The sequence below is a fragment of the Zootoca vivipara genome, chromosome 5 (assembly GCF_963506605.1).
Source record: "Zootoca vivipara chromosome 5, rZooViv1.1, whole genome shotgun sequence".
NCBI lineage: Eukaryota > Metazoa > Chordata > Lepidosauria > Squamata > Lacertidae > Zootoca > Zootoca vivipara.
In genome coordinates, this window is record NC_083280.1 from 4,671,964 (window position 1) to 4,699,496 (window position 27,533).

Genomic DNA, 27,533 nt, shown 5'->3' on the forward strand with positions numbered 1-27,533 from the left:
GAGTTTTTAAGTTCTACAGAACTCTTCTTCAAGCTATATTCCAAAAATCAGCTTTGCTTTGTTTTTTAATGTGAAATAAAGCATGGTTCTTTACTTACTGGCATGAATCGTGTTTGTCCCCAACAAAGTGTTTTTCCCCTCCTTTACAAAAAATTAAAACATGCAGCCTGACAAACAGTTCTGTGTAAGAAGCCCTACTCGATTAGATCAGTGGCCCATCTAGTCCAGGACTGTCCTCATAAGCGGCCAATGAGATATCCAAGGACAGCCTGGAAGCAGAATGGAAGCATGACAGCACACTCCACGAATAAAATTCCTACGTAGCAAATAGAACGTAGTCATTAGGGTTAGCAGTCACTGATAACCTTATCCTCCATGAATTTGTCTAATCCTCTTTTGAAGCCATCCAGGTTGGTGGCCATTACTGCCTCCTATGGCAGTGAGTTTCATAGTTTTAACCAGGCACTGTGTGAATAAGTACTTTCATCTGTCCTGAATATTCCAACATTCAGCTTCTAGTAAATATTATTATTTTATTAATTATACCCCGCCCATCTGGCTGGGATTCCCCAGCCACTCTGGGCAACTTACAGAATATATAAAGCATCAAACATTAAAAACTGATTCAGGGCTGCCTTCAGATGTCTTCTAAAAGTTGTGTAGATCTTTATCTCCTTGACATACTACCGGTAGTGTTCTAGTATTACGAGAGAAGGAGAAAAACCTCTCTATGCATTTTCTTCACACCATGCATAATTTTATACCTCTCTATAATTCTCGCCTGCCCTCTTTCATTCTCAAAACCTGTGAGCTTGCAGGGAAATTCTCGCCGCAGGAAGTGAATCTGGGTCAGTCCTACACAACCTTTCCGTTGTTCAGACATAAAAAGCCCTGCTGAAGAGACCCCAGCACACACCTCCTAGTGACACAACCGCACCCCCTTCTCCATCTTCCTCCTCTCTCCTCCTCCCGCGCTCCCCCCCCAATACAGTACAATGTAACATCAAGACAGAAACAAACCTATGGCACTCATGCCCCAGTGTCACCCCAGGTCTCACCCCAAAACGGGCTATTCCCCATGGCCACCCTCTCTAGCCTGTAACTCCCCACCCTACCCGCATTGCCTCAGCAGCAAGCTCCCCTCTCCCCACAAATAGCCCCACCATAGCCCCCATCATGGGCTCTTTCCCGGCCCCACAACTAACTCCCCACCCGCAATGCCTCAGCCCTCTCCCACAGCAAACTCCCCTCTGCCCCAATTAACACCCCTCCCACCACCCCATTGCCTCAGCTCCCCCTATGACTACCCATACCCCTCCACTCACTTAGCGCCCCCCCCATTAACTCCCCTCCCCCCAAAATATCTCCCCCCCATTCCCTCAGCTCTGACCCCCCAGCTGACTACCCTCCCACTGCAAGTCATTTCATTTCCCTCAGCTGTCACACCCTTCTTCAATTAATTAGCTCCCCCCTCCCCGCCCCATTGCCTCGCCTCCCTCCCGCGCGCCCCCCAACCAGTCCCACCCCCGGTTGCTTCAGCGCCCACTTCCCGGCCCTGCTGTCCCCCTTCGCCTTCTGACCTGCTCTCCTCCTGCCCCGCAACCTCCATCCCTCGGAGGGCGAGGCGGCGGTCAGAGCCCGGCGGCCTCACTCCCCGCCCGGCCGGCGACGCCCCCTCCGATCGCAGCCCCGTCTCCTCCAGCCATCTCACCCGGGCCAGTGTGGGACAGCGCCGCCTTCTCTCGCAGTTCCTCAGCTTCAGAGGCGGGGAACTACGAGTCCCAGCTGCCCCCGCGCGCGCCTTCCGCGTTGCCACGCCAACGTGACTTCCGGCGTGGATTACGTTCACGGCCGCGCCGCTATGCGGCGCCCAGGAGGCATAGCCAGGCACGCCTCCGGAAGCCCCGCCCACCCACCCCGGATCCTTTGGGAACTACGGCCCCCAGCGTGCCTCGCGCTGAACAGCTGCTCCCGAAGCAGGGGCTAAAGAGGGCGGGCAATAATATGCCTTTATAATGTTGGAATTATCTGCACGGCAATTGGGCGTACATGCGCTTAATGGCTCCGGTGACTATTACAAGTGTTGAAAAACTCTGCCGATAGGTTATACTGTACTGTATATAAATTAATGAGCAAGCGTGATGCTGATCAGGTTTACTCAAGAAACAAAGCCGCAGCCCTGGTCTCACTTACCTGCGGGTGAACCCTGTTCAATTCTACAGGACCATGAGGAGACATGGTTGGCCTGGGCTGTTCTGCTGGCTTTGCTTTTGCTCTCTCGTTGATTAATGAAACCCTCTTTTAGTTTGCAAGGAAACAGGGACCTTTTTTGTGTTTAGCCAGTTTGCACAATGAACAGAATCAAGAGGAAACAACAGGTTGCAGATAGGTATGATAGAGGTACGTCTTCACGCATGGAACTCCTTCCCTCATGAGGCAGTGATGGCCACCAACCTTGATGGCTTTAAAAGAGGGTCATGGAGGAAAGGACTATCAATGCTACTAGCCAGAATGGCTATGCTGTGCTCTCCACAGCTGGAGGAAGCAGTGCTTTCAAATACCAGTTGCTGGAAACCACAGGAAGGGAGTGCGCTGTTGTGCTTGAATTCTACTTGCTGGTTTCCAAAGGACATCTAGTTGGCCACTAAATGGGCAATCCAGCAAGCTCTTCTTATGTTGCTTGCATGTACAGTACAGTCGAACCTCGGTTTATGAACACCTCGGTTTACGAATGCCGCGGACCCATTTGGAACAGATTAATTCACTTTCCATTACTTTCAATGGGAAAGTTCGCTTCAGTTTATGAACGCTTCAGTGTATGAACAGACTTCCGGAACCAATTACACCCATGCTTTGGGTTAAGTACGCTTCAGGTTGAGTACTCCGCGGACCCGCCTGGAATGGATTAATCCACTTTCCATTACTTTCAATGGGAAAGTTCGCTTCAGTTTATGAACACTTCAGTTTATGAACAGACCTCCGGAACCAATTGTGTTCATAAACCGAGGTACCACTGTATCAACTTCTGTAGGGGGGGGGGAGAGATCTGTATACAAAACACTATATCTGTATACACTAATATTTTGTTGTTTAGTTGTGTCTGACTCTTTGTGACCCCATGGACCAGAGCACACCAGGCACTCCTGACTTCCACTGCCTCCCGCAGTTTGGTCAGACTCATGTTGGTGGCTTCGAGAACACTGTCCAACCATCTTTTCCTTTGTCGTCCTGTTCCAATATTAGCACACTGCAATCTGTATTATTATCACAACCCTTTCTATCAGTTTTCTATTTTTTGCTAATGTGTCAGCTGGGGGAAAAGGTTATATTGATTGTTGCTTTATTTCATCATTGACCCGCAAGTGACTTTTGCCATATGGGGGACACCAAAAGGGTGTTGCTTAAACACTGTAGTTCTTTTAGATGCTGGTATTTGTTCCATTTTCCTTTGCAGATGTCCAGTTGCAGGCAGCTGCTTTCTTGGCCTGGATAATAAAAGTTGCTGCTGTCTCCTTCACCACCACCATCTGTCTGTGTTTGGTCTGCTATGCACCTGCTGTCTGGACACAGAGCATCTGCCATCTTTCATTTTGTTAAATTGGTTGAGGGATTAAGCAAAAGCATTTTAACCTTTATGTCAGTATGCTGACAATATAAAACGGGGCTCCGAACATCAGCATTTCCCCATATTAGTGCAGGAATCAGGTTTTAAAAACCATCACAGAACATGAGGCACCAGAATTTTATTTGTTATTCAAACATAAGATGCTGCTTCCAAATAAGATGAGCCATGATGAATTGGTACCGTATCTAGCTACCTATACATTTTAACCACCTTCCATATTATGGGTTATAATACAAAGCAGATATGCAGCCTCCTTTTATGCATCTTTATCACATTAAATTCAATGGGACATACACATCTAACTGACCTAGGACCTAAATGTGATAATTGCTAACATGGAGATATTTATTTAGGAAAAATATTTATATGCTGCCCAGTACAATAAATCTTAAGGCAGTGTACGAACAAATTTAACACTGGCTTTATGCATTCAGTATGCAAACACAAAGAAACAAAAATTCATGACACAGTAAATGAAGTTCAGGTCAGGCACAACTAACTAACTCACCAGAATTCAACACCAGAAAAAGCCCTGGGCATACAGGCACTGTGCTTTTCCCGTTAACTAAACAGCAGTAACTAGGAAAATAAGAAAATTAATTATACAGCAAGCAGACTTAACATGAACACTGGTACCAAAGCCTGTAATAAACCCAGATGCCAACTTTGCTGCCACATACACCCGGACAACACCACCACTGGACCCAACAACATCAAACATACCATCTCAGGACGATTTAATTGTTCATGTTCTAACTGTATGCCATTAAATGCCAACAGTGCCCTTCAGCTCTCTCTATTGGACAAATAGGCCAAACCCTACGCCAAAGGATAAAGGTAAAGGTAAAGGGGCCCCTGACCATTAGGTCCAGTCGTGACCGACTCTGGGGTTGCGCGCTCATCTCGCATTATTGGCCGAGGGAGCCGGCGTATAGCTTCCAGGTCATGTGGCCAGCATGACAAAGCCGCTTCTGGCAAACCAGAGCAGCACATGGAAACGCCGTTTACCTTCCCGCTGTAGCGGTTCCTATTTATCTACTTGCATTTTGACGTGCTTTTGAACTGCTAGGTTGGCAGGAACGCCAAAGGATAAATGGACATAAATCTGACATCAGGAATCACCAATAGGAGAACACTTCAATCTCCCAGGACATTCTATACAAGATCTCAAAGCAGCTGTCATATTACAAAAGAATTTCAGAAATAGACTGGAAAGAGAAGTTGCTGAAATACAACTTATTACCAAATTTAAAACCATGGAGAGACCTGGTCTGAATAGAGACATTGGATTCTTATCTCATTATACATGATAATCTCATCCCTTGCTTTTTCCTGTAAGACCAATTGCAGTTGTTAACAGTCATCAACAGGTTTACCCCACCTATCAGCCAATCACCCATTCCCACCCCCCTTCTAGTGCAACAGGACCTGGGATGTTGTATGTGGACAAACACTAGCTCCCTTGGCCTGAAATTGAGATGAGCGCTGCAACCCCAGTCGCCTTTGACTGGACTTAACCACCCAGGGGTCAATTAGCTTTACCTATCTTCTACATGCCAAGCACTCCTACATTGTGACATATTTGTGATGTAGCGATGATGCTGTTGAAAAATGTATTATGGGAAATTGGGAGAGGTCTTAAAAGGTCACACACAGGGCCGGCCCTACGGCAAGGCCGGGTGCAGCAGGGCACCGGGCCGCCAGGGGGGGGCGCCGTGTTGCTGCGCCCGTGGCAGCCACGCGGCGGGCCCTGGGAAACGGGGCGGGGGGGGGGGGCGCGCCAGAGGGATCCTCGCACCAGGGCGCCAGATATGCTTAAGACGGCCCTGGTCACACAATCCTATGCTCGGGGTTCCTACTCTTTGTGCGTTTGAACCTTGTTGCAACAAATAAAGATCAGGTCTACTGACTGCTGTTTGCTTTTTCAACTTGGCTGGAGACTCCTCCTTTTGCTGACCAGAGACCCGCGGGGAGTGGCACCCTGACAAGCTGGACAGCGGAGTAAATCCGGACCCCAGGATTTTTCCTTATCAGCTTCATTTATATTTTATGCGCATTCTATTGATGTTTGTTTTGATCTTTTGCTTTTGACTTGTTCTTATCTCTTTACGATTTCGTTGCTAGGTTTTATGTTGCGAACCGCCGTAGAGCATGTTACGGTACCTTCTGCTATGCGCTCAGCTCGGCGAACTACGGTACTCCCCGGAGCGTTGCCGAAGCCGCTCGCCTCGCGCAAGCGCAGCAGGCGCAGCAACTGGCGAAAGGCGGACCCCGCCCCTTTCCCCGCCCTATAATCGGCTCTCGAGCCCGGAGGAGGGGTTGGGTTCTGTCACGCGGGAGAGCGCGAGCGTAGCGCATGCGTCAAGCGCACCCGGCGCATGCCCAGAAAGGGGAGAGAGAGCGAGGAGCTTCTGTGTTGCTGGTTTCCTCGCTCTCGTCTTGTGTTTTGGGAGCGGCGGCCATGAGCGGGTTCGGCGCTGGCGGAGCCCCGCTGAGGAGCGTCAGCAGCGAGACGCTGGAGAAAATCGACATGTCGCTGGGTGAGGGAGGCCGGTAAAGTGGGCGGCGGCGGCGACGGCCGGAGGGAGGGAGGGCGGATGGGAGGGAGGGGTTCAAAACGGGGGCGGGGCTTGAGAGCGGTGAGCTGGGAAACAGGAGCCAAGAGAGGGATGCTCGGACCGAACCATGTGTGCTCTCTTGGGAGGTGGGGAGAAAGGACCGAACCAAAGTAAACAACGAGGGGGGGGGGAGGCAGTTGGAAGAGTTCGGCAGGCGGAGGAGCCTAAGGAGTTAGGGACCGAACGTTGGGGGCCGCGGCAGGTGACGTGGGCGGAGCTGAGAGGCAGCGCCAGGGGATATCGGTGGAACCTCCAGCTGCAGGAGCAGAATCAGTAGCCTTAGTATTTATTGATACCCTGCCTTTTCCTCCTGACAGGGACTCTGGTAAAATAAAAGCAGCTTAAAAACCATAAAAGGGAGTTAAGAAAAAAACGAGGAAAGGTTAATTGAATTAAAATGATGTATGTATGTACCTCTATGTAGTAAAGAATAAAAACACAACAGATTGTTATAATAAAAACAGCACAGCACCAGCACTTCCACTAACAGCAATCGGTTCCCCAAAGCTGTTGGAACAAGAAGGTCTTCACCTGCTGGGAGGGAGCCAGTAGCTTCTTCAGGCAGGGAGTTCCAAAGTTGTTTGGGAGCAGCTACTACCCAGAAATAGGGGACGTGGGTGGCGCTGTGGGTTAAACCACAGAGCCGATCAGAAGATTGGCGGTTCGAATCCCTGCGACGGGGTGAGCTCCCGTTGCTCGGTCCCGGCTCCTGCCAACCTAGCACTTCAAAAGCACATCAAAGTGCAAGTAGATAAATAGGTACCGCTCCAGCGGGAAGGTAAACGGTGTTTCTGTGCACTGCTCTGATTCACCAGAAGCGGCTTAGTCGTGCTGGCCACATGACCGGGAAGCTGTACGCCGGCTCCCTCAGCCAGTAAAGCAAGATGAGCGCCGCAACCCCAGAGTCGGTCACGACTGGACCTAATGGTTAGGGGTCCCTTTACCTTTACCTTACTACCTAGAAAGCCCTCTCCCAAGTACCCACCAAGAGTGCCTGTGGGGGTGGCAGGACCGAGACAATGGCCTCCCCCCAAGATCTCAGAGCCTGAGGACTTTCATATGAGGAAATGCACTTTCACAGAAATGATGAGTTGTACCCCAAGGGTCATCTAGTCCAACCCCTTTGTAATGCAGGAATCTAATTTTTAGAATAATGTAATGCTTTTGAATAGGTTTCTGCTGCTGGTGCTGCTGCTAGGAGGAGGAGGTAGATGAGAGAGTGTCATCTATTGCTATCATTAATACTATTAATCACATGTATATCCTACCTTTTCCTCTAAGGAGCTCAAAGTGGTGTACATGGCTCAACCCCACCTCTTCTAATCCCCACAACAACCACCATAGAATGCTTCTTACAAGCTGAGAAGTCACCCACTGAGCTTCATGGCCAAGCAAGCGTTTGAACCCTGGTTTCCCAGGTCTTAGGCCAACACGCTAACCACTGCTCCACAATGGCTCTCAATGTGCGTGCCACTATTGAAAGTATGAGAAGACAGATCTCTGTCCTCTGGCACTTAAAATCTGTAAATCAACACAGACAAGAGGAGGAAGAGATGGTGTTGCGTGTAAGAAGAGAATGTGCTTATTTCGTAGGTGTGTGCTTAAGGGTGTGTGCCAAAGCCTTCGTGGCACATATATTGCATTTTTAATATAGATTTGTTTGTTCCTTGGCCAGTGTTTACTTATTGATGGGTGGCCCTTTAAACATAATAAATAAGAATAATCAAATCTGAGTGACATTTGCTGGAGGGAGGAACTGGATGAAGGCTGGCACCTTAAATGCCCCATTTGTATCATTAATAATTATCGATTTATAGGCTTCCTGGAAACACCTGCTTGAAGCTTGTAGCCTGCACTTTAAAATGTAAAGTCAAAATTGGCCCTGGATAGAACGAAGCAGCCAATGAAAAACGATGGAGTCTCTTAAATTGCTGATAGTAATCAGGAAGCAGTTGAACTTCCTGGTTTGTCTTTAAAGGCAGACCCACATAAAGAACATTATAGCAGTCCAGCCTGGAAGAACCAGGGCATGGACAACCGAGGTCAGGTTTGAGTTGTCCAGGTAAGGCGGCTGCTGGGACATCAGCCAAGTCTGATTAAAAGCATTCCTTGCTATAAACCACCTGGATATCCAATGCTGTATATCTGCTTCTTCAAGGAACAGTATCAACAACATGATGCCTGACCTTGGGTTGCAAGTCTCCTGACCAAGTACCTCCAAATTGATGACTCCTTTGTCTTCTTAGCCTCTCTTACTCTAACTAATACATAAGGAAGAGATTATCAAGCTTTTCCTGTGAGCATATTGGCAAACTGGAGAAACTGTCACGGGTACCACATGGGCACAAACACACATACACATTGTAACCAAGCACACAACCTACTCCTTTGGCTGCAATAGAATGCTTCTTACAAGCATAATTCCAGTGGGCACAGGAAAGCCTGTGGGCGCCAGGGAAGGTGATCTGCAATATACTATGTATGCATGTATGATACTACTGTATATTTTTGTATATACTGTTATGAGATATATCCATTGACCATCCTAACTGTAAATCATTTAATGATGCATGCAAATCTGCAGATTTGTTGCTGTGATTTTATTGTTATATATTAGGGGAGTTGCATAAGTGCATTGAGTTGATGTTCCACCTCTGTTGACCTAGAACTAAAAGTGGAAGATGCTTTAAAAATATGGCATCATCCCTGGCTGTTGTCCTGTCGAACAAGTTGCTGACGTGTGATTATATTCCATCACGGCACTTTCTCCTGTTCTGCAGCAAGAAGCTGTGCAGGGTCAGACCCAGGGCCGTCTTAAGCATATCTGGCGCCGTGGTGCGAAGATCGCTCCGGCGCGTGCTCCCCGCCCCGTTTCCCCCCACGGCTGTCTGGCGGGCACAGCCGCGCGGCGTGGCCCTGGCGCCCTGCGCCACATAGCCTTGCCTTGGAGCCGGCCCTGGTCAGACCAGTGTCCCTCTCACTTCATAGGATTACTTTGCTAGTGGGCATATCCTGGTTTTTCAGGATGTGTTTCATACTGTAAAGTGTGTTAACAGGAGGTGCAGGGTGGGGGTGGGGATGCTGAAAGACGTGGATTTGGGAATGTGAAACTTGCACCAGTGGGGACTTTTGGCTGACGTAGAACCAATCGCTGCCTTATATGTGTATCCAAACCCTCTGAGGTTTCTGAGTGCCTTCACAAAAATTACACAAAAGTATTTCTTATAAAGCATTAAATGTAATTTTTGTAATAAAGTGCAACAGCATACATTTATGGTTCTAACACAGGCATCCCCAAACTGTGGCCCTCCAGATGTTTTGGCCTACAACTCCCATGATCCCTAGCTAACAGGACCAGTGGTCAGGGAAGATGGGAATTGTAGTCCAAAACATCTGGAGGGCCAAAGTTTGGGGATGCCTGTTCTAACACAACCACACTTCTCAGTTAAAGAAATAGAGAGTTCTATTCTAAAGGGGGAATAGCTTTGAAAGTGGAGATAGTTGCTCCTGAAATGTTGTGTTTGTAGGTGATAGAAGAGATGGGACCCAGGCATTGAGCTCAGCAGTCTATGCAGTGAGTTCAGATCTTTATTAGTAAAATAGGATCACTGGCATAAACCCTTCACCAAGCCTTAGTTCTGAAGTTTAAAGACGTTTCTGGTGTGTGCAGAATGGTTGCTCAGAGGAAGAGAGAGCAGAGGGGAACCTTCAGAGATCATTGTAGAAGGTGCTCAGGGAGCCTGAAATTTAAGAAGTGTGTTTAGGTGAGTTGCCATGATGACCAATGAGAAGGGGTCAAAATGAGGGAATGAGAGTGGATGGGGTAGGTGTGCTTGGTCATTGGGAAGGAGAAGACCTCAGTGATGTAACAGGGAAGGTACTGATAAAAGGTGGAATTGGGGCATGTAAACAAGGATGACTCATCTGGAAGGTCTCTTTTGTGGATGGTCCTGAATGGATTTACCTATCAGGGACAATGACTATGGCAACAGATTCCTGCTGAGACATTTTGTTTTGCCTGCAGGTGTCTTGTGTGCATCACCAGGGGTCCTTTACCTTTTTTACCTTTACATTTCTATAGAATTTCTGGTGGGTGGAGGAAGCTTGCCCCTGAGCTACATGTAGAGCAGGGGTCAGCAACCTAAGGTCCATGGGCCAGAAGCAACTTGCAGAGGTTGTTTGACCAGCCCACAAGCCGCCTCTGAACCGAGTTGCATGCTCCGCTAAACTGGCATGGTGCGGGGACTCGCTTCTGCGGCGCCGAAAATTGCAGGGGCGTGCGCAATCCGGCCCACGGAGGGATCACCGTGGGACCGATCTGGCCCAGGCAAGATAAACCTTGCTGACCCCTGATGTAGAAGCTTTTAGGTGCAAAAAGCCGGCCTTCTCGTATGTATACCTATCATTTTACTTTATTCCCAATATTGCATCCAGACTTCTTGGTTCATCTCTCTGAACTTTCTGGATCCTCATGATCTCGCCGGCAAGAAGGATTTGCATAGATACAGTAAATCATTTTGTTAGAGAAGTTCAAGGCAGAAAGGTCATCTCCAATTGTCCTTCACTTTAGCCACGCCCATCTTTGGTTGACCACTGAACACAAACTGCAGGCTAGCAGCAAAAGCATCGTAAGAAGTGTCATTGCTGTGTTTGATTCTGTACTCCTCAAGACGAGTTAATCTGAAACTCTGCCCTTGTGACTTTGGTTGCTGTGTGTAGCAACATCCACTGGAATCCTCCGTACCTTCTGAAACAAACTTTGTGCCGATACCGTGTTTCTCATATTATAAGACACGTCTTATATTTATTTTTTCCTCAAAAAAACACACTATGGCTTATTTTCAAGGGATGTCTTATTTTTTTTCTCCTCCTCCTGCCGCGGCCGGCATTGCTGCTGCGCCTATCACTATGTCTTATTTTCGGGGTATGGCTTATATTCCTTGAATGCTTAAAAATCCTGCTATGGCTTATTTTATGGGTATGTCTTAAAATATGAGAAACAGGGTAGTATACCAGTCAGAGGCTTCCTCCTGCGGAATGATGTGTTCAGCTGGTCTACAGTTTAGAGAGCATCTGCGGTAGTGCAAAATGACCTTGGTGAGAGAGCCAATGAGTTCACTTGGGAGATGTGGATTTGTCTTGGGGGTTGAGGGTGGAGCTAATCTCCTTGAATATGATTTGGGGGGATATTTATGGAGCAAGGAAAATATTGGTTTGGGGAGCAGGTTATGTGTGCTTGCTGGCTTCAAATTTGACTTAGATGTGAATTTGCTGAATCCCCTCGGACATGTTCGCTAGACTTTGTTCCTCTTTGCAGGATTGTTGTAAGAATGATACTGTTCTATAGTAGTTTCACTGTAGAAGTGATTGCAATGACGACGACTCCTGAACTTTAGGAGTTAGTTTCTAATTTTGAAGTTGAATCAAGTGCAGGCTAACAATGTGTTTTGGGACGAAGTAATGGTGCTGAATGAATTATAGCAACTCTTGCAAAAAGAAAACTGGGGCATTCTGAATTACTGACGGAATTCATTATCTTAGTGCTTGTAGGTGCAATATATGTTCAGAGATGTGGAAGGGCTCTTGGTTTAAATTTTAATGGCCATGTTTTTGAAAGGTTTTTAATGTATATATTTATGCAATGCAGCATCTATGCACATGGCTCTCTACAGAGAACTGTGGCAGACCCCAGGGCTCTGTTGAAATGACGGAGGGAGGGAGGCTGGCTGAAGACAATGACTCAGTTAACCCCATTACACAATTCCAGAAAGGTTCTCAATTCCAGAAAAGTTTCTAAAGGTTTACAGATCTATTCTGGGAGTTTTACTTAAGTGAAAACCTGAGACTTTTTTAAAATAACAAATCATGCAAGGGTTCCTGTTTTTGTCCCCCACAGTGAGAAGTGTTCAATACTTAAATTCTCGCAATGTGTTTTGCAGATGATATAATTAAACTGAATAAGAAAGAAGAGAGGAAGCAGTATTCTCCCAGTATGAAGAGGGGGCTTCAACAGACTGGCAAGCGGCAATTCCGGATGAGGAGAACCAAATGGGGAATCCAGGAGTACACAGGTAAATAGTTTTACTTGCTTTTTCTCTGAAACACCAAGGACATATTTTGTAGCGGGACAGTAAAATGTTGTTTGAGACCTGCCTTTTTTTAAAGGCAGGTGATAAATAACATTTTCCTTAATATATACAGTGGTGCCTCGCTTAACAAACGCCCTGTAAGACAAAATTTTCGCTTAAAGAAAGGATTTTTCTAGCGGAGGTTGCCTCGCTAGACAAAATCATTTTACGAAAAATTTGTCTAGCGAATCGCGGTTTCCCATAGGAATGCATTGAAATTCAATTAATGTGTTCCTATGGGCAAATTTTCTTTAAAAAAAAATTCAATGCATTCCTATGGGATTCGCTAGACAAATTTTTCGTTATAAGAATAGACCCGTGGAACGAATTAAATTCGTCTAGTGAGGCACCACTGTACTCAAAAGTAGAACAGCCAGTACAGGTTTATGTGCTAAGTAATGCATAATGCATTTGGTCCTCTTAATAGAGCAAAGTATTTTTTGGAACATTTTTACCCTGTCCCTCAGCCCAAGAGTCTTCCAGAGTGACTCATGCACCATCAGTTAAAACAAGACAGTCTCTTGCCTGCGGGCTTACAATCTGCCTGACACGACACAAAACGAAAAAGGGATGGTTAGGGAGGAGGAAAAAAGCAGACCCACACACCAGTTTTTCAAGTTAAATAGAAGTTCTTATAATGATGAACTGGATTAGAAGCAGTGCGGGATCAGGAGGACCCCGATGGACTTTGTCTTGTTGCTGAACTTATGAAATGACTCTGCCTCCCATCCCTGTATAAGAATTGCGACGCACTGTCAACCCAAGTTATTTTTTTCAATATTTTTGATACTTAGAGCAGCAGCCAGCCAGATGTCTTACAAGGCTCACCGGCAAGACTTGAGACATAATCTTCCTTTGGTGTTAAGCCTCAGCATCTGGTATTGGGGAATGGAATCCCTTTGATAATGAAAGCTGTGTTTTTTGGTGTTGTTGCTATGAGATGCGGGTGGAGCTGTTCCCCTGTGTGTCAATTTATCCTCTTCAAGTATCTTTGCTAGGGAGCCCAGACCTCTGTGGCAATGATTTCCCTATGCTGACTTGCTCCAGGATATGTTGCCTGTGATGCACACAAGTTTAGATCTGATAAGAAAACAAGGGTTTTTATTAATTACCTCCCAGATTTGTTCTAAAATAAATATGGAAGGGGAATTCCCTCCCTCAAATGTATTTTGAAAAGCTCTGCTGGTGTTCCTTCGCTAGTCTTGACCGAGGCATGCTTACTTGCTTCCGTGCCACTAGCCCACATTTTGCCTCCTATTTATGCAATTTCAGGTTTTGGAAAGAACCGTTTAGGACGCAGAAAACGGGTGGCTGGAAAGAGGCCTCCCTATGGAGTCAAAACCGGGCTAGCGGCAAGGAAAGCCTTGGGCTCTCACAAAGGCATCAGCCCCCTCAACAGATCACCTCTCAGTGAGAAGGTATGTGTGCACGCTTTGGGGCGAAAACGTACCCATCTTTTTTCTGGGCAGCAGTGTAAGAATGCCTGCCCTGAGGTGGGATCTGGTGGAGTTCCTCCACTCTCAGCACCCCCTTTTCCAAGAGTGCAAGGCTTCATCCGTGAATGGAGCAGCTGCATTGGGTCCCATTCCATGTATGCCGCTCTCTTTCTATGGGCAAGAGGTGCTCTCACCTCCAGTAACACTCTGGGGCAAGTGACTACTCTTTCCAGCTGACAGTGTGTAGTTTGCACCAAACTATGATGGGTTTTTTCCTGAGCCAAAGGAAATCCAGAGGGGCAAAGGTGAGAGCCAGTTTCCTTTCCTGGAGTGGGGAGGGGATCCTCACATTGGGTGGTCCACTTGCTCTGCTGGCAGTAAGTTGCAATTGGGAAGGGGCCGTTTGGGTGGGACAACTTCCCCCCAGGTTCACTTCCTGATTACACTGCAGGAAACCAGAGGGGGTCTCAGCCACACTTGGCACTGTAGGGGACCACCAAGGTGGCTTAAAACAATCATATGCCAAACATCAAAACAAATAACATTAAAAATCTAATAGAAAGAAGGAAGAAATGAAAAAGGCAAAGCAAAAGCAGGGCACCCCCCCAAAAAAACCCCAACAACCCAGGCTGCTGTGTGGTCTGAAAGGCCCTATGTTGTGTCCCCACTAATTGCACCTCTGGCGGGCTAGAGTTGTTCTGACCCTTGCCCTGGCAGGTGGAATTGGGGAGGCAGTTTGTGTTCTCTAAGCTGTAGGCAACCAATGAGTAATATGGCAAGCATGAATAGATGGGCTAGAAAAAGCAATATTGTGCCCTAGCAATTCTTTCAGGCTAACTTGCAAGGATGACTTAAGCATGACTTTCACTTTAAATGTTTCCTCAGCTTTTGTGAGCTGTTGGAGAATCGTTCACATAGTATGTGTCACATGACGCTTTTATTTTTGGACTTTGACCATGCCATCCCGCACTTGTCAAGGAAGCTTATGAAGTTTACAAATAGTAAAAAATCACAGCCAAACCAACATGCCTGGCAGCAGATTAGTAGCAGATGATCTGCAGATTGAGACGCTAAAGCAGCTCTGCTGGCCAGAAGCAGATTTTCGAAAGGCAGACAAAACAAACCTCCGTACTTCACCCCAGTATGGAGAAACAGCACATTGAGTGGCTAAACGTAAAGGCACAAAGATGCACCGACTGTATCCCCATCCAAAACAGAAGAGACTGTGAAGTCCTATATCCAGATGCTCATTTGTTATCTATGCATGGTGCCTTGCTCAAAATAATGAGGTTTCAATGGCCCAGATGGAGAGCCGAGATGTCCTAATAGCAACTGGAGACCTTATGAAATGTGTATATACACGTGAAAGGCCATAGGTATGTGTGGGGCGTGTGCAGTTCAGGCGCTACCACAGAGAAGGCTTTTTCTCTGGCCCCCATCTGCTTAACACCCACCATACTTGGGACACAGAGAAGGACCCTCCTCTCAGATACAGTCATACCTCGGTTTAAGCACGCTTCGGTTTGAGTACTTTCAGTTTAAGTACTCTGCGGACCCGTCTGGAATGGATTAATCTACTTTCCATTACTTTCAATGGGAAAGTTAGCTTCAGGTTAAGTACAGACTTCCGGAACTAATTGTGTACTTAAACCGAGGTACCATTGTATTGGGGAAGGGGTAGGCTGGCAGGGGAGAAGGTGGCATTTTTACGCTAACTTTATTGCTCCTGTTTTAAGTTACCCCTTGTTCAGCTGCTCTGTTTGCATATTGCAGGGTTTTTAAATTTAATTGTGTTTGTGTTGTGAGCCATCTCAAAAAAAGGTATGCTATAAATATATTAATGAAACAGAGAACCTGGTACCTTTCAGATGTTGGATTACATCAGCCCCAGCCAGCATGGCAGATGAAGTTTGAAACAATCCGTAGTGCATCAGGTGACAGAGACAGTTTTTTGGATGAGAGTTAGCATTTGTCCATACTCCGAGTAGACCCATTGCAGTCAGTGAACCTAATGGCTCTACCCTAGTTGGATATCACACAGAGGCTGCAGTCCTAATCCTTCACACCTGAAAGGAAGCACCATTAATTTCAACAGCACTTGCTTCTGAGTAGACATGGTTAGGATTGTGCTATTAGTTAAGCAGCTTCTAAATGTCTTGGGCTTTTTGCTGCAACAGACTAACACGGCTGGAAACGCATGGACTGTAATTTTTAACCTATCTCTTCCCGAAGAACATACAGCGGAACTACTCTGTTTTGAAAAGGAAGACCACCGTCCAAAGACAATCTGAGTTGCAGAGGAAGCAAGGAGCCATTCTCAGGAGGCCTACTTTGTTAAACAGAAGGTGAGAGCCATATGCCGTTTGCAAAGGTCTTGTGGTCTGCTCTGCATGTGCCTCGAGTGCTTTGCCTGCCTTTGCCTCGAACTCTCCCCATGCTGTTTCTTTGTTTAGAAAGGTGGAGGATGGGGAGTGGCATGTGGAGAAATTAGCATTGCTTGCTCCATCTGCTTTTGTTCCTGATCATCCCACCACTGGCATATAGCCCTTGGAAGGTTTCCTGGAACCTAACGTGTCCCATCCCTGCTTTAGATTGCGATCTCCTCGGGGCACGGCACTTGCCTGTCCTGGTTGCATCATCCTGTAACATTGATGGTGCTGACGATTCTTTGTGGATGTTTTACAGAACCAACATACAGTCTCCTTCTTCCAGGATCGGGAATAAGCTCTACCAGCAGAAAGATGCACGCCAAGCCACTTTCCTTTTTAAGAGGGGCCTGAAGGTACTGTACGAGGCAGAGCGAGAGTGCTGTACTCTTCCCCTGCACCTCTCTGTTCGACATAATCTGACCATCTGGATAGAGTTTGAAGAAAACTTGGCTAAAGTTGTGTGTTTTATATATAGCCATGTTCTCCTTCAGATGCTCCTTTTCATTAGAACTTAAGGTTTCGGTCATTGGCACTAAAAGAGTTGTGTACATGCTTGTGTGCTATTTGTCATGACTGAGCCTTCCGATGGCTGTATTAAAAACATTGGTGCAGGAAAAACTCGGCCATGAGCTAGTTTGATAGAGAGCAGAAGCCCTGTTTTCACTGAATCAGGCATCCAGCTCTGATAATGCAGACATACTTCTCTGAGATCGTGACTTGATTTCCATGCGTGTGTAAAGCTAAGGCTAGGAAATGCCTCTGTAGAAGAAACCTGTGTGATTTATAGGCCTGCAGACTCCACTTTTGTGTGTTCCCCAGCAGCCGCTGTTGTTCTGACCAAGTAAAGCTGTCTACCAACATGGCAGTGGTGTGTTTATTGAAGAAATCCACCCCAGAGCCGCCTTCAGCCTATAGGCATGATGAAATGCCAGAGATACAGTACCAGGATCAAACTTCCACACTCTTTGTGGATGCAAACTTGGAGAGTGCAGGGCGTGCATAGACAGGGCTCGCAGTCTAACAAAAGTTCTGAGCCGAAAAAAAGGAGTACGAATTGGAGTACGTCTCGTTTTTACAGTCAGCGAAAGACTCTGAGTTCTTTGGAATGCCAGATAAGTTTCCAACAACAGTGGCTGTTGAAGGGAGCACAAGTGGTTCTCAGCCTGACTGCTCGGAACAAAGCTGGGGAATTGTAAAGTGAGGCAGGGGGTCACATGCAGGGAAACGTGAGTGGTTTAAAGAAGCAGTTCAGGCAGGGAGAACGAAGGTGGAGAGGCTCAAAACAGTTTTTGGGTGGGAAAGCATCTTAGGCAGTGAGTTACCAGGCACCTAGCTTAGCTACATTATACATGGCTGGAAATAGCAAGAGGCAGAGATGAAGCCAATCCTGCTGGCTTGCAGAAGGTGGGACCCACAATGGCTGATGCTGGCCAGTTGGGCATGTTGATTTTTTTTCAGTTTTCAAAATCCAAAACTGAGGGGTGCTAAAAAGTTGTAACATGACTTGGAAATTCAAAAAATATTTTGGTTAAATCAGTATACAGTGGTGCCTCGCTAGACGAATTTAATTCATTCCACGGGTCTTTTCTTATAACGAAAAATTCGTCTAGCGAATCCCATAGGAATGCATTGAATTTTATTTTGCCCATAGGAACGCATTAATTGAATTTCAATGCATTCCTATGGGAAACCGCGATTCGCTAGGCGAATTTTTCGTAAAATGAATTCATCTAGCGAGGCAACCTCCGCTAGAAAAAAACCTTTCGTTAAGCGGAAATTTCATTAAGCAGGGCATTCGTTAAGCGAGGCACCACTGTATAGTCTTTTTTTTTTAAAAAAAAGAAATTTTTATTGATTTTACAAAACAAAACATACAGTATAACACTGTCCCTTCGTTTTCCCTCCACACACCGGTCCCTCCCTTCGTTTTCCCTCCACACACTTCTGCCACCAGTAGGACCCGTGTGCTTTAAGAATCAAAGGGGTCCAATTATGAATTGAGTTCTGCTTCCCCCCTCCCTCCTCCCCCCATATCCCCCCCCTGCCACTGAGAGAACAGGTAGGGAAGAGTTATGGGGGTCTGCATCCCCCAACTCTTTCATAATCATATTAACAAACCTAAAAGAGAAAGAAAGAAAGAAAGAACAAAAGAAAAAACAGAAGAAAAAAATTGGGAAGAATTCAAACTTCCCAGTTCTTATTATTTTAACATCTTAATTGCGACTCCCTCGGTGGTCTTCCTAATGGTTTTCCAACAAAAACTGATTACTTGTGGCGAATTTTCCAACTCAGTTTCAAATCTTAATCTTATAATATTAACTCAATCCTCCTCCTTTTTCATGCTGTCCCCCCACAGGTCCCCTCCTGCCACAAGAGGTACCTGCAGGGTAACAGCACTTCCAAGGTTCCATTTCCTCCTCACCCATCTGGGCACCCCCTGCCACTGAGTGCCTCAGAATAAGAAGAGGAGGGTGGGCAGCTTTCTGCCTAAACACCTCACTTAACCTGCAATAATTTACAATCACTTAAAAGTTCTTTCCCAACCATTCTTATACTCCCTTAAGGAAACATAACTTTTTTTCCCTTTCTTTTTTGCATTCCATTTCCTCTCCCCAAGTCTTTTTCCCCCAATTGGTTCAGCGTTTCCATTGTCAAGCCAAGATTTCGAAAACCGTCTTTCAGAGACCAAAACAATACCTTTTAACTAAAGTTTTTACCCCACACCCATTCTTTCCCAAATCCATCTCCAGACCTTTGCCCCCCTTTGCCCCTGTCCTTCCCATCCCACAAAAACCCCACTCCACATTTTAACCCTTCCAGGATCTTCAATTCCATTAGACTTTAAGTCCCTTTGTCTCTCATCTTCTTGTTCTGCTTGTTTTTCTCCCTTTTGGAGGTCATCTTTTGCTTCATCCCAAACAAATTTGTCATAGTCCAAGTCCTCTTCAAATTGTTTCTTATCACCCACAGTCTCAGAGTCAATAATCTCCAAATTTGAATTAACCTCTAAGTCCTGGACTTGGACTTCAGTCTCAACTGGTGGTAAGCTGGGATGTTGCCGTTCCTTGTAAAAATCTTCCCATGACAGCAAGTAGTTCAGCACAGTCTCCTGGAAGGCTCGAGAAAGTTTTGTTTTCATACCTCTCGTAACCGCAGATAAACAGGGTGTAGGGAACAATGGGTACTGGAAAATTCCTTTCTCAGACGATCGACTCCATTTTGGCTGTTCTTTTTCTTAGTTCTTAACTCAGTCCCAAATCCATTCTTACTTCCAATTTAAGTAATTCTTTGACAATTCCAAACAATTTTTCCTGTTCACAGCAGTGCAATCAGTCCACCCGGTCTTTTGACAGTTTGACAGCTTTTGACAGCTGTCAAAACGCTCTTCCCTTTAATACCGCTGTACCTCAAGGGGTGCCGGACTCAGGGGCTGAGATGGTTCCAAAAAGTCTTTTTTCCCTCTCGGGTCCACAGTTTCAAATTCTTTTGTTATTCGGCTTAGGATTTTTTTTTTTTCAAACGCCTCCCAGTTTCCCATTAGGAAGAGACCGGCTTCCGTTTCTTTAAAGTCTCTCCTATTTTCCAATCAGCAAATTTAAGGTCCAAATCAAAGTTCCACTTACTTCTTTAGGAATCTTTAGTTTCAAATCGGAAGAATCCGCCGCTTGCCGGGTCAGGACTCGGAGCTTCGCTTCCCGGAGGCAAGATGTGGCCCAAAATGGCTCCCGCGGTTCAACCCCGCCGGCTCACGATCGCTCTATTGAGCTCTCGGGCGGCGGGGGATCCGCCAAACGGAGCGGCCGCTGGGCTCCTGAGTCATCGGAACTCTCGATCCGATGTTTTTACGGGGAGTCCGCTCGCTCTGCGGACTTCCCCCCCCCCCTCCGAGAAGCCAGGGACCTCGGCACGCGAAAGTCCCTGCGTCCTTCTCACCGCCGCGACGAACCGGAAGTGCCTATAGTCTTGTGTGGTAAGTAAAATGTGTGTGAAATTGCATAGAAATAAATAAAAATGATTGCCAAGTACTTGCAGTTATTTTATGCATTAGTAGTGGTAGTAGTAGTATTTAAGCATTATCTGATATTTTCAGGAGGTAAATTTAAATTTATTTGTTTTTTTCAAGAGCAGTTTCTGTACTTTTTAATCAAACATAGATTTACCAAGCTTAATGTTGTCCAATCACAAAATAATAGCAAATTTGAGTTCCTCACAACCAAAAACGTATTTTTAAGATCGCTCACCAAAGAAATTTGCAAAAATTAAGTTTCACCCTCTAAAATGACATGCCCTACTGGCCAGGTTTGGGGGCAAGAGTGTAGACAGCACTTGAAGAAGCAGGACTTCAGAATGGGATGGAGGAGGTGGGGAATCTCCCACCAGTTGGCTGACTTTTGGGATCCACTAAGCCTCTTTAAGTGTTTGTTCTGTGTGTGTATGTTTCGTGTGTCGTTTTATTTTGAAATCTCTATATTGCACTTTTTGCTATTTGTATTCAAAATGGCTAACCAGTTGGTTAAATCCCTATCACAAAAAAGAGATGTAACCCGTCATGTCACAGTGCCAACAAGCTTCGTAAATGCCTGTTTGCCATGCAAACCCCTTTATGAATCTCTGTAGGAACACTCACACCCATAAACCTCAACCCTGTTGGAATGTATTGGTCAGGTTCCAGTGACCTAGACTAAGTCTATAGTTGTCTCCTGAATAACTCTTCCCTCCCCACAACAAAAATCTCCAGCTTTCTCATTTTCTCTACCGGTTTTTCTTTCCCTCCGGCAGGTGCAGGCCCAAGTCCATCCAGAAGATGACCTAAGCGCCCAGGTCACAAACAGAGCTCGCCCGTAAGTGTTCCAATTTATTTGGCAGAGCAGTTGTGGAGGCAGTAATGCATGTGTGTTGAGACTGTGGCTTTTTAGACCACTGTTGGCCCCTGCAACCAAATATGCATGGGGCGTATCAAGGGCACTGGATGTCTGGCTGATTTGGGAGGTGGCCTTGGGGTGTTGCTGAGCTGGGAGGCAGGAGCAGTGGCTTGCTGCAATGGTGGTGGGGAGCTTCAGAAAGGGAGGGCTTCCAGTGTAAATCAGGGGTGGTCTCCTATTCTGAACACGCTGTCATAATATGGTATGTCACCAGTTCTGAAAATGAAACTGTTGTATGCCTGCCACTTGCTTTCCAAGTGGGGAAGGTTTTGTAGACGTCCTCCGTACACTTTTACTTGGGAGCAGGCCCCATTGAATTTCTGAAGCATGCATAAGATCAGACAGTATGCTACTCATCCCCAAATATTGAATGAACTGTGGAGAGCTTTGCAGTTTGGGACCGGGCTGCTGGCAGTGAGAAACAGAGCGTTTGTAGGGAGGAAAGTTGGTTGGTTGGGCATTGTAGAAAGCAGAGGTCTTAATGCCCTTGTTTCTTCTCTGACTGCTCTCGGATCTGTAGCATATGTGCTGTAAGCAGCCCAGAGCAGCTGCAGAGACCCAGCTAGATGGGCGGGGAATAAGAATTAAGAATAAGAATAGCAGCAGTCCAGTGTTTAATGGGCAGTGTTTTGCTCAGTAACTGGTATGTCTCTGTTAACTAGATTCCTCATACCCAGCCTTGCGGAGGAATTTTAAGAAAAGGAGAAAAAAATTAGTTCCATTTTGAAATCAGTAGTTTCATTGTGCTTTGCGGTGTACAAGTGAGCAGGTCCCTGTCCCTAGGAGCTTACAATCTATCACTTGCCACAGGACAGGCAACAGAAGAAGGGGAAGGATGCAGGAGCCAGTTGTAGAGAATGTGGAAGGGGTTGTATCAAACAGTGTTTCTTCTGATGGCAGAAGAAGAAAAGGGAGGAAAGTAATTTTAGTGATGGACCTTCTGCTCTGGAAGATCCCCCAAACCTGTAGAGCATATTTATGAGGGGTGGGAGGGTGCAAGTGTTAGGGGGAAATCACAAAAAAATGCTTCCTGCCCCATTCTGCTGTTGAAAGCCTTACCATAAGCTGAGCAGTGCCACCAAATTCAGCCCAAAGGTTTCTCAACTCCTGCTGATCTTGACTACCAACCAGCTTCTTTTGCTCAAATGGTGGTAGCTTAAAATTGCAGTCTAATTTGCTTTCTTATAAAACAGGGGACTTTTTGCTGTGGTCACTTCTGCATTCTGGATGAAGCTACCTTCCTTATTGGACTTGTTTGCTAAGAGGAAACAGGAGCTGCTTCCAGAAAAAGGAGAGTCCCCGAGTGCTCTGGAGCATGTGCACATGCGTGTGTTTAGGGACAGCAGCCTCCCACCTAGGAAAAGATTGTGCAGAACTGCAACCTATTTGAAAGAAGCTTAAGAGCTTGCTGGACCAGGCCAGTGGCCCATCTAGTCCAGCACCCTGTTCTCACAGTGGCCAAGCAGATGCCCCAATGGGAAGCCTGCAAGCAGGAATCTGAGTACAGCAATACACACCCCGGCTTGTGATTCATAGCAGCTGGCATTCAGACGCAGGGTGCCTCCAACAGAAAAGGGAGAACATAGTCGTCATGGCTAGTCGCCACCAGCAACCTTAACTCATTGAATTTGTCTAATCCTTTTTTAAAGCCATTCTAGTTGGCAATCGCTACATCTTGACAGAGAGCCGCCTGCCACCTTTTGAAAACCAGTCTGCTTTTAGAAACTGGTGTCCTAGCATTGGTGGTCTGGCTGGTGGGTAAAGAAAGCGCCACATGCTAGGCCAGCTGTTGTCACATGTTGTCCCAAGGAGCAGCCTTGTGCAAAGGGGAAAATGCTCAGGCCTTTGCTGGTACAGCTTCAGGCAAACTGCTGAGCTCCTGAAAAGGGTGCCTGCATCCGACCCCAGGGTGGATTGGTCAAGGCAGCCAGGAATGCAAGTAGCCTGTAAAAAATGGGTGTTGCTTTTCTAAGTCTGACCTTTTGCACTATCAATGAATTTATCTAAAGTGGGAATTTGAAGCAAACTGCCTGTACAGCTGGTCTATTCAGAACACCCTTTAGCTCAGTGCTTGGGAACCTTTAGCCCTCCAGGTGTTGCTGAACTACAACTCACATTGTGCCCCGCTCATTGGCCATTCTGGTTGGGGCTGATGGGAGTCCAGCAACATTGGAGGGCCACAGATTTCCTCATCCTGCTTTACCTGGGATCATAAAGTTTATGTTATGACCCATAGTTAAAACATCAGCTAGTGAGAAATGAGTGCTTATATAGCTTATGGAAACTGTTTTGAATGATTTTTGACCTTCCACAATAGGACTATCCAGGTGCGAGTTTGAAACTAGTTGTTCCTCCAAGCCTTCGGAAGGTCTTTAAAATTGATGCTGATTCTGGAGATTATTATTTTATGGCTCCAATTTGTGCTTAATAGTATTTGTATATTCAATTTTGTGGTGCGTAGTTTATTTTATGAGACACACTGTATTCCTGTGTTGGATGAGAGGCAGGATAGAAAAACTATGTGATATTAGCAGAGGATTTACTGGGTAAACTGGGTCTTGTGCTTTCCCAAACAGATGGCGAACATCCACTACAAATGGAGGGATTTTGACTGTATCCATTGACAATCCTGGCGCAGTCCCATCCCCCATGTGAGTAAAAGCAGCTTCATCTTGTGCTGGAATCTCCTGGTTGATGGGAATAGTGATGGGAGCTAAGGAAAAGTATGTGGCTGTTGAGAAACTGTGTTCATCACCCAAGTCCAGCCTTGCAACCGTAGCCTTGCTTGCCGTGTTGTTATGAGCTTGGAAGTAATAGGTAGTGTTTGTCTCCTCTGCTTTTACAGTTTGGTGAAAATCGACATTTCCGTTGACCCTGTTCAGTGTGCCATGTGTTTTTTCCACAGTTCTTTGAAGCCAAGGCTGACCAGCACTCCCGTGCCTCCCTTCCTCATGAAGAGGGACCAGTCGGAAGAGAAGAAGATTCCCAAAGGGGTCCCGCTGCAGTTTGATATCAACAGTGTCGGAAAGCAGGTTGGTTGCTTCCAGATAAAATGGGTGTGCGTTGTTGACAATAAAATGGGCTCCGCGGGTTCTTTATTGGACTTTGGATCTTTTCGTGGAATTGCGGAGCAGCCAGGTTCCTGCTGTGGACTGGCTTGATGCAGAAGACCATCCACCATCCACGGAGCTGGATTGGAGTAAAAAACACTGTTCACTCACTCGGAGCCCCTGGTTGGTGAGAGGCTGAACAAACTGCCAGTCAGGCCCTGCAGGGTCAAGAGGAGGAGACTTTGGGGCCTGCTTGGTTGCTCCAGATAATGATCCGAAACAGGAATGCGGTGTCTCCTCTGCTGCTTGCTGGGTTCCTCTTTGCGCTTTCTTGCAAGCAGTGTTAGAAACTGGGATGGAAGAGCTAGGAGCCAAATGGCTTCTAGGACCTGGGTTGTGGGTGTGAAAGCAGAACATCTAGTCGCCACTGGGGGGGTGGGGGTATTGGCAACACTTTTTATTATTTTGATAAGCATGAACTAATACGCAATTCACATAAGTATCACATTGTTAATATCACCTTTTTAGCAGAAATGGTTGATACATGTTTAATTTGGTATTTACTATAAAAATATTGGTACCATACTTCAGTTTTCAAAACACTCTACTCTTTAATGTTAAACTCCTTAACATATTGTCTATCCTTAATATAAACTTCGAAGCTTCAAAGCACATACATTTCAGTAATGCTTGAGTGTCAGCCAGGTGCAAAAAATGGCACGTGGACTTTTTGGGGTACTCGCAAATGGAGAATCTTTAGGCGCAAAATGCGCCTGGTACCCTGCTGATTTCGAACCCTGCTTGCAAGTGCTCTGAACACCTTCAGACCCTCCAAACAATTTAATCACTACTCTTTAATTACTATCTTCTCACCTAACCCACCATCCTGTATCTTCTCCAAGGTCCCCCACTGTAGTTGAAGCTTAGCACTTGTTAAATGTGCTAGGGGAACTGGTTGAAATATTAACCAGGCACCATAATTTTGGCCTGCTTGATGGGTGACTGCTGTACTGATTTACCTCCTCCTTTGTTCACAGACAAACATGACCCTCAACGAGCGCTTTGGGATCCTGAAGGAGCAGAGAACGGCTCTCTCCCAGAACAAAGGCAGCCGTTTTGTGACTGTGGGCTAGAGGGCCTGTTCAGGGGAATCCCATTTTTCTAAGGAACTGAACTATCAGTGGGCCGAAAAATAAGTTGGACTTTGTGTCAAGATACTGATAAACTGAATTTTGTTTTTAAGTGGCTTCTACTTTGAATAGTTAAAAAGAGAACACCCTCACATGATAGTGGACCATAAAAAGAGAAAATTCAGTGTTGCTTGGAAAACAGCGTCCTGTTGTCTGGACTACAAGGGTCCACATAAGCACCTGGACGAGGGAGGGCAAAGCCAGTTATTATTTTGGTTTCTTAAGCAGCCAACTGAGGTGGTGATTAATGCAGTGGTCAGTCTTTGCTTCACCCGCTCTTGCAAAGCTGTGTCATTTCATTTTGTGCCCCTGGCTGCGAAATTTGCTTAAAACGTTTGCAGCCGACAGCACTTGGCTGCTGCTGCTCGTCTTTCCGTTACTTCGGCTCACAGATCTTTCTTTGACTCAAGCTCTGCAGTTCATCTGGCACTAGAAGCTAAATTGTTGGCAGCCAAGGCAGCAAGTAAGAATCCAGCTTTTCTTGGCGATGAAAAGGCGTAGCGGTCATTCTCGTCCCCTTAAGCCTCACATGAGGCCACAGCAAGAACCTAGTCCACATCCTCAAGAAATGACCATACAGGGTGCATACAAGCTATTCCCCCCCTCTTTTTTTTAAGCTGTGAGTTTGCTTCAGATATTCATCGGCTGAAACTATGCTTTGATGACCATTCAATATTACTGGATCAGTTATTTTGGTTGTAGCTCTGTTGTGTTGTACAAATGTGGCACTTTTGTGACTCGTATACCTAGTGGCAGACCCAACAGGTGAGCGTTGTGGGGTTCAAGGCACCTTCCTGTTGCTTCGAGGGATCAAAAGTTGTGGTGTCGCCATACGAGAAAACACACACACAAACTTCATGTGCGCCGGATTTTGAGTTCAACATAATTGCCTGTGAGGACACCTCCTACTTCCTGGATTTAAAATGTCAATAGTGGGTGTGATGGGAGGCACACCTAGGTAAAAGGACGCCAGGTTTGTTCAGTCTCAGAAACCTGGTATATGTAACTTGATCTTTGTTTTTCTTTGACATTTCTTTTTAAAAAATAGTTTATTGTGGAGATCAAAACAAATATTTGGCAGTAGCAAGGCTGCCTTTAGAGCAGTTTTTATGTAGTCATGCCTCCATGACAATTTAATGTTCATCATCTTCTGTTCCTAATTATTTGAAATATCTTCTATACCTTTGCAATGGGGAAAAATGGAACATTAAACTTCCTCCTTTTGTGTTGTTGTTTTTTACTCGGTTAGTAGGAATTCTGTTGAAGTCCATTAGAAATGAAGTAGATAAATATGCTTATGATCATCCTGTGTTTGGTTTCTACCAGGATGTACTTTAAAAAAAAAAACCTTTTGCATCAACATGGATGCAAAACATTGATGCAATGCATCTCAAGAGAGCTAGTTTGTATTTAAGGAGAATATGCTTTAAACTACCTTTGGGTATTTTTTTTTTGAGAAGTTAATACATTTGGATCTATTCTAAAGCTGTTGGACTTTTTAAAAATAAAAGTGTTACAAGTTTGCAGTTGTGTGTACTTAGATATGAATTTTGCAGCTCCATCTTCTTCAACAAAGGCCAACTTAGTACTTAAATCAGGAATACATGTTCAACGATACACTCTTCACAATGATCTTAACTAGTGATCTGTGCCAGAAAAATGCTAATAATGTTGTTGCAATGACTGGTATACCATAAGCATTACTGCTTTCAACTACTTATTCTCATAGTGACTGATAAAATTCATGGCACTACCAATGACACCTTTGGGATTTTAACATAAAGCTGAGACCTTAAGATCAAGGAATCATAGAATCATAGAGTTGGAAGAGACCACAAGGGCCATCCAGTCCAACCCCCTGCCAAGCAGGAAAAACCATAAAAGCATTCTTGACATATGGCTGTCAAGCCTCTGCTTAAAGACCTCCAAAGGAGGAGACTCCACCACACTCCTTGGTAGCAAATTCCACTGCCGAACAGCTCTTACTGTCAGGAAGTTCTTCCTAATGTTTAGGTGGAATCTTCTTTCTTGTAGTTTGAATCCATTGCTCCGTGTCCGCTTCTCTGGAGCAGCAGAAAACAACCTTTCTCTCTCCTCTATATGACATCCTTATATATATTTGAACATGGCTATCA

General features: G+C 45.8%; 2 protein-coding genes across 6 annotated transcripts in view; one reads left to right on the forward strand and one right to left on the reverse strand.

The window, feature by feature from the left end:
- The window catches only part of RUBCN (rubicon autophagy regulator), a 50,932-nt gene extending 49,155 nt beyond the window's left edge, over positions 1–1,777 (reverse strand). For 4 of the 5 annotated variants that reach the window (XR_009557550.1, XR_009557549.1, XM_035132561.2 and 1 more), the window contains exon 1: positions 1,581–1,713. Coding sequence is in view for 2 of the 5 variants with exons in the window: in XM_035132561.2 (XP_034988452.2) it covers positions 1,581–1,609 (29 nt within the window). In the remaining 3 variants the exon portion in view is untranslated. Of the gene's footprint in view, positions 1–1,580 lie in introns of all 5 variants that reach the window. The other variant, XR_009557551.1, reaches the window with a different exon arrangement.
- A 4,219-nt stretch (positions 1,778–5,996) lies between these two features.
- Positions 5,997–26,920, forward strand: FYTTD1 (forty-two-three domain containing 1). Its single transcript, XM_035133578.2, has 9 exons — positions 5,997–6,165; positions 12,183–12,314; positions 13,644–13,789; positions 16,040–16,152; positions 16,493–16,589; positions 21,016–21,077; positions 23,735–23,809; positions 24,064–24,190; positions 25,246–26,920. The coding sequence occupies exons 1-9, from the start codon at positions 6,087–6,089 to the stop codon at positions 25,339–25,341; spliced, it is 927 nt and encodes a 308-aa protein (XP_034989469.1). The 5' UTR covers positions 5,997–6,086; the 3' UTR covers positions 25,342–26,920.
- Positions 26,921–27,533: the final 613 nt, after the last annotated feature.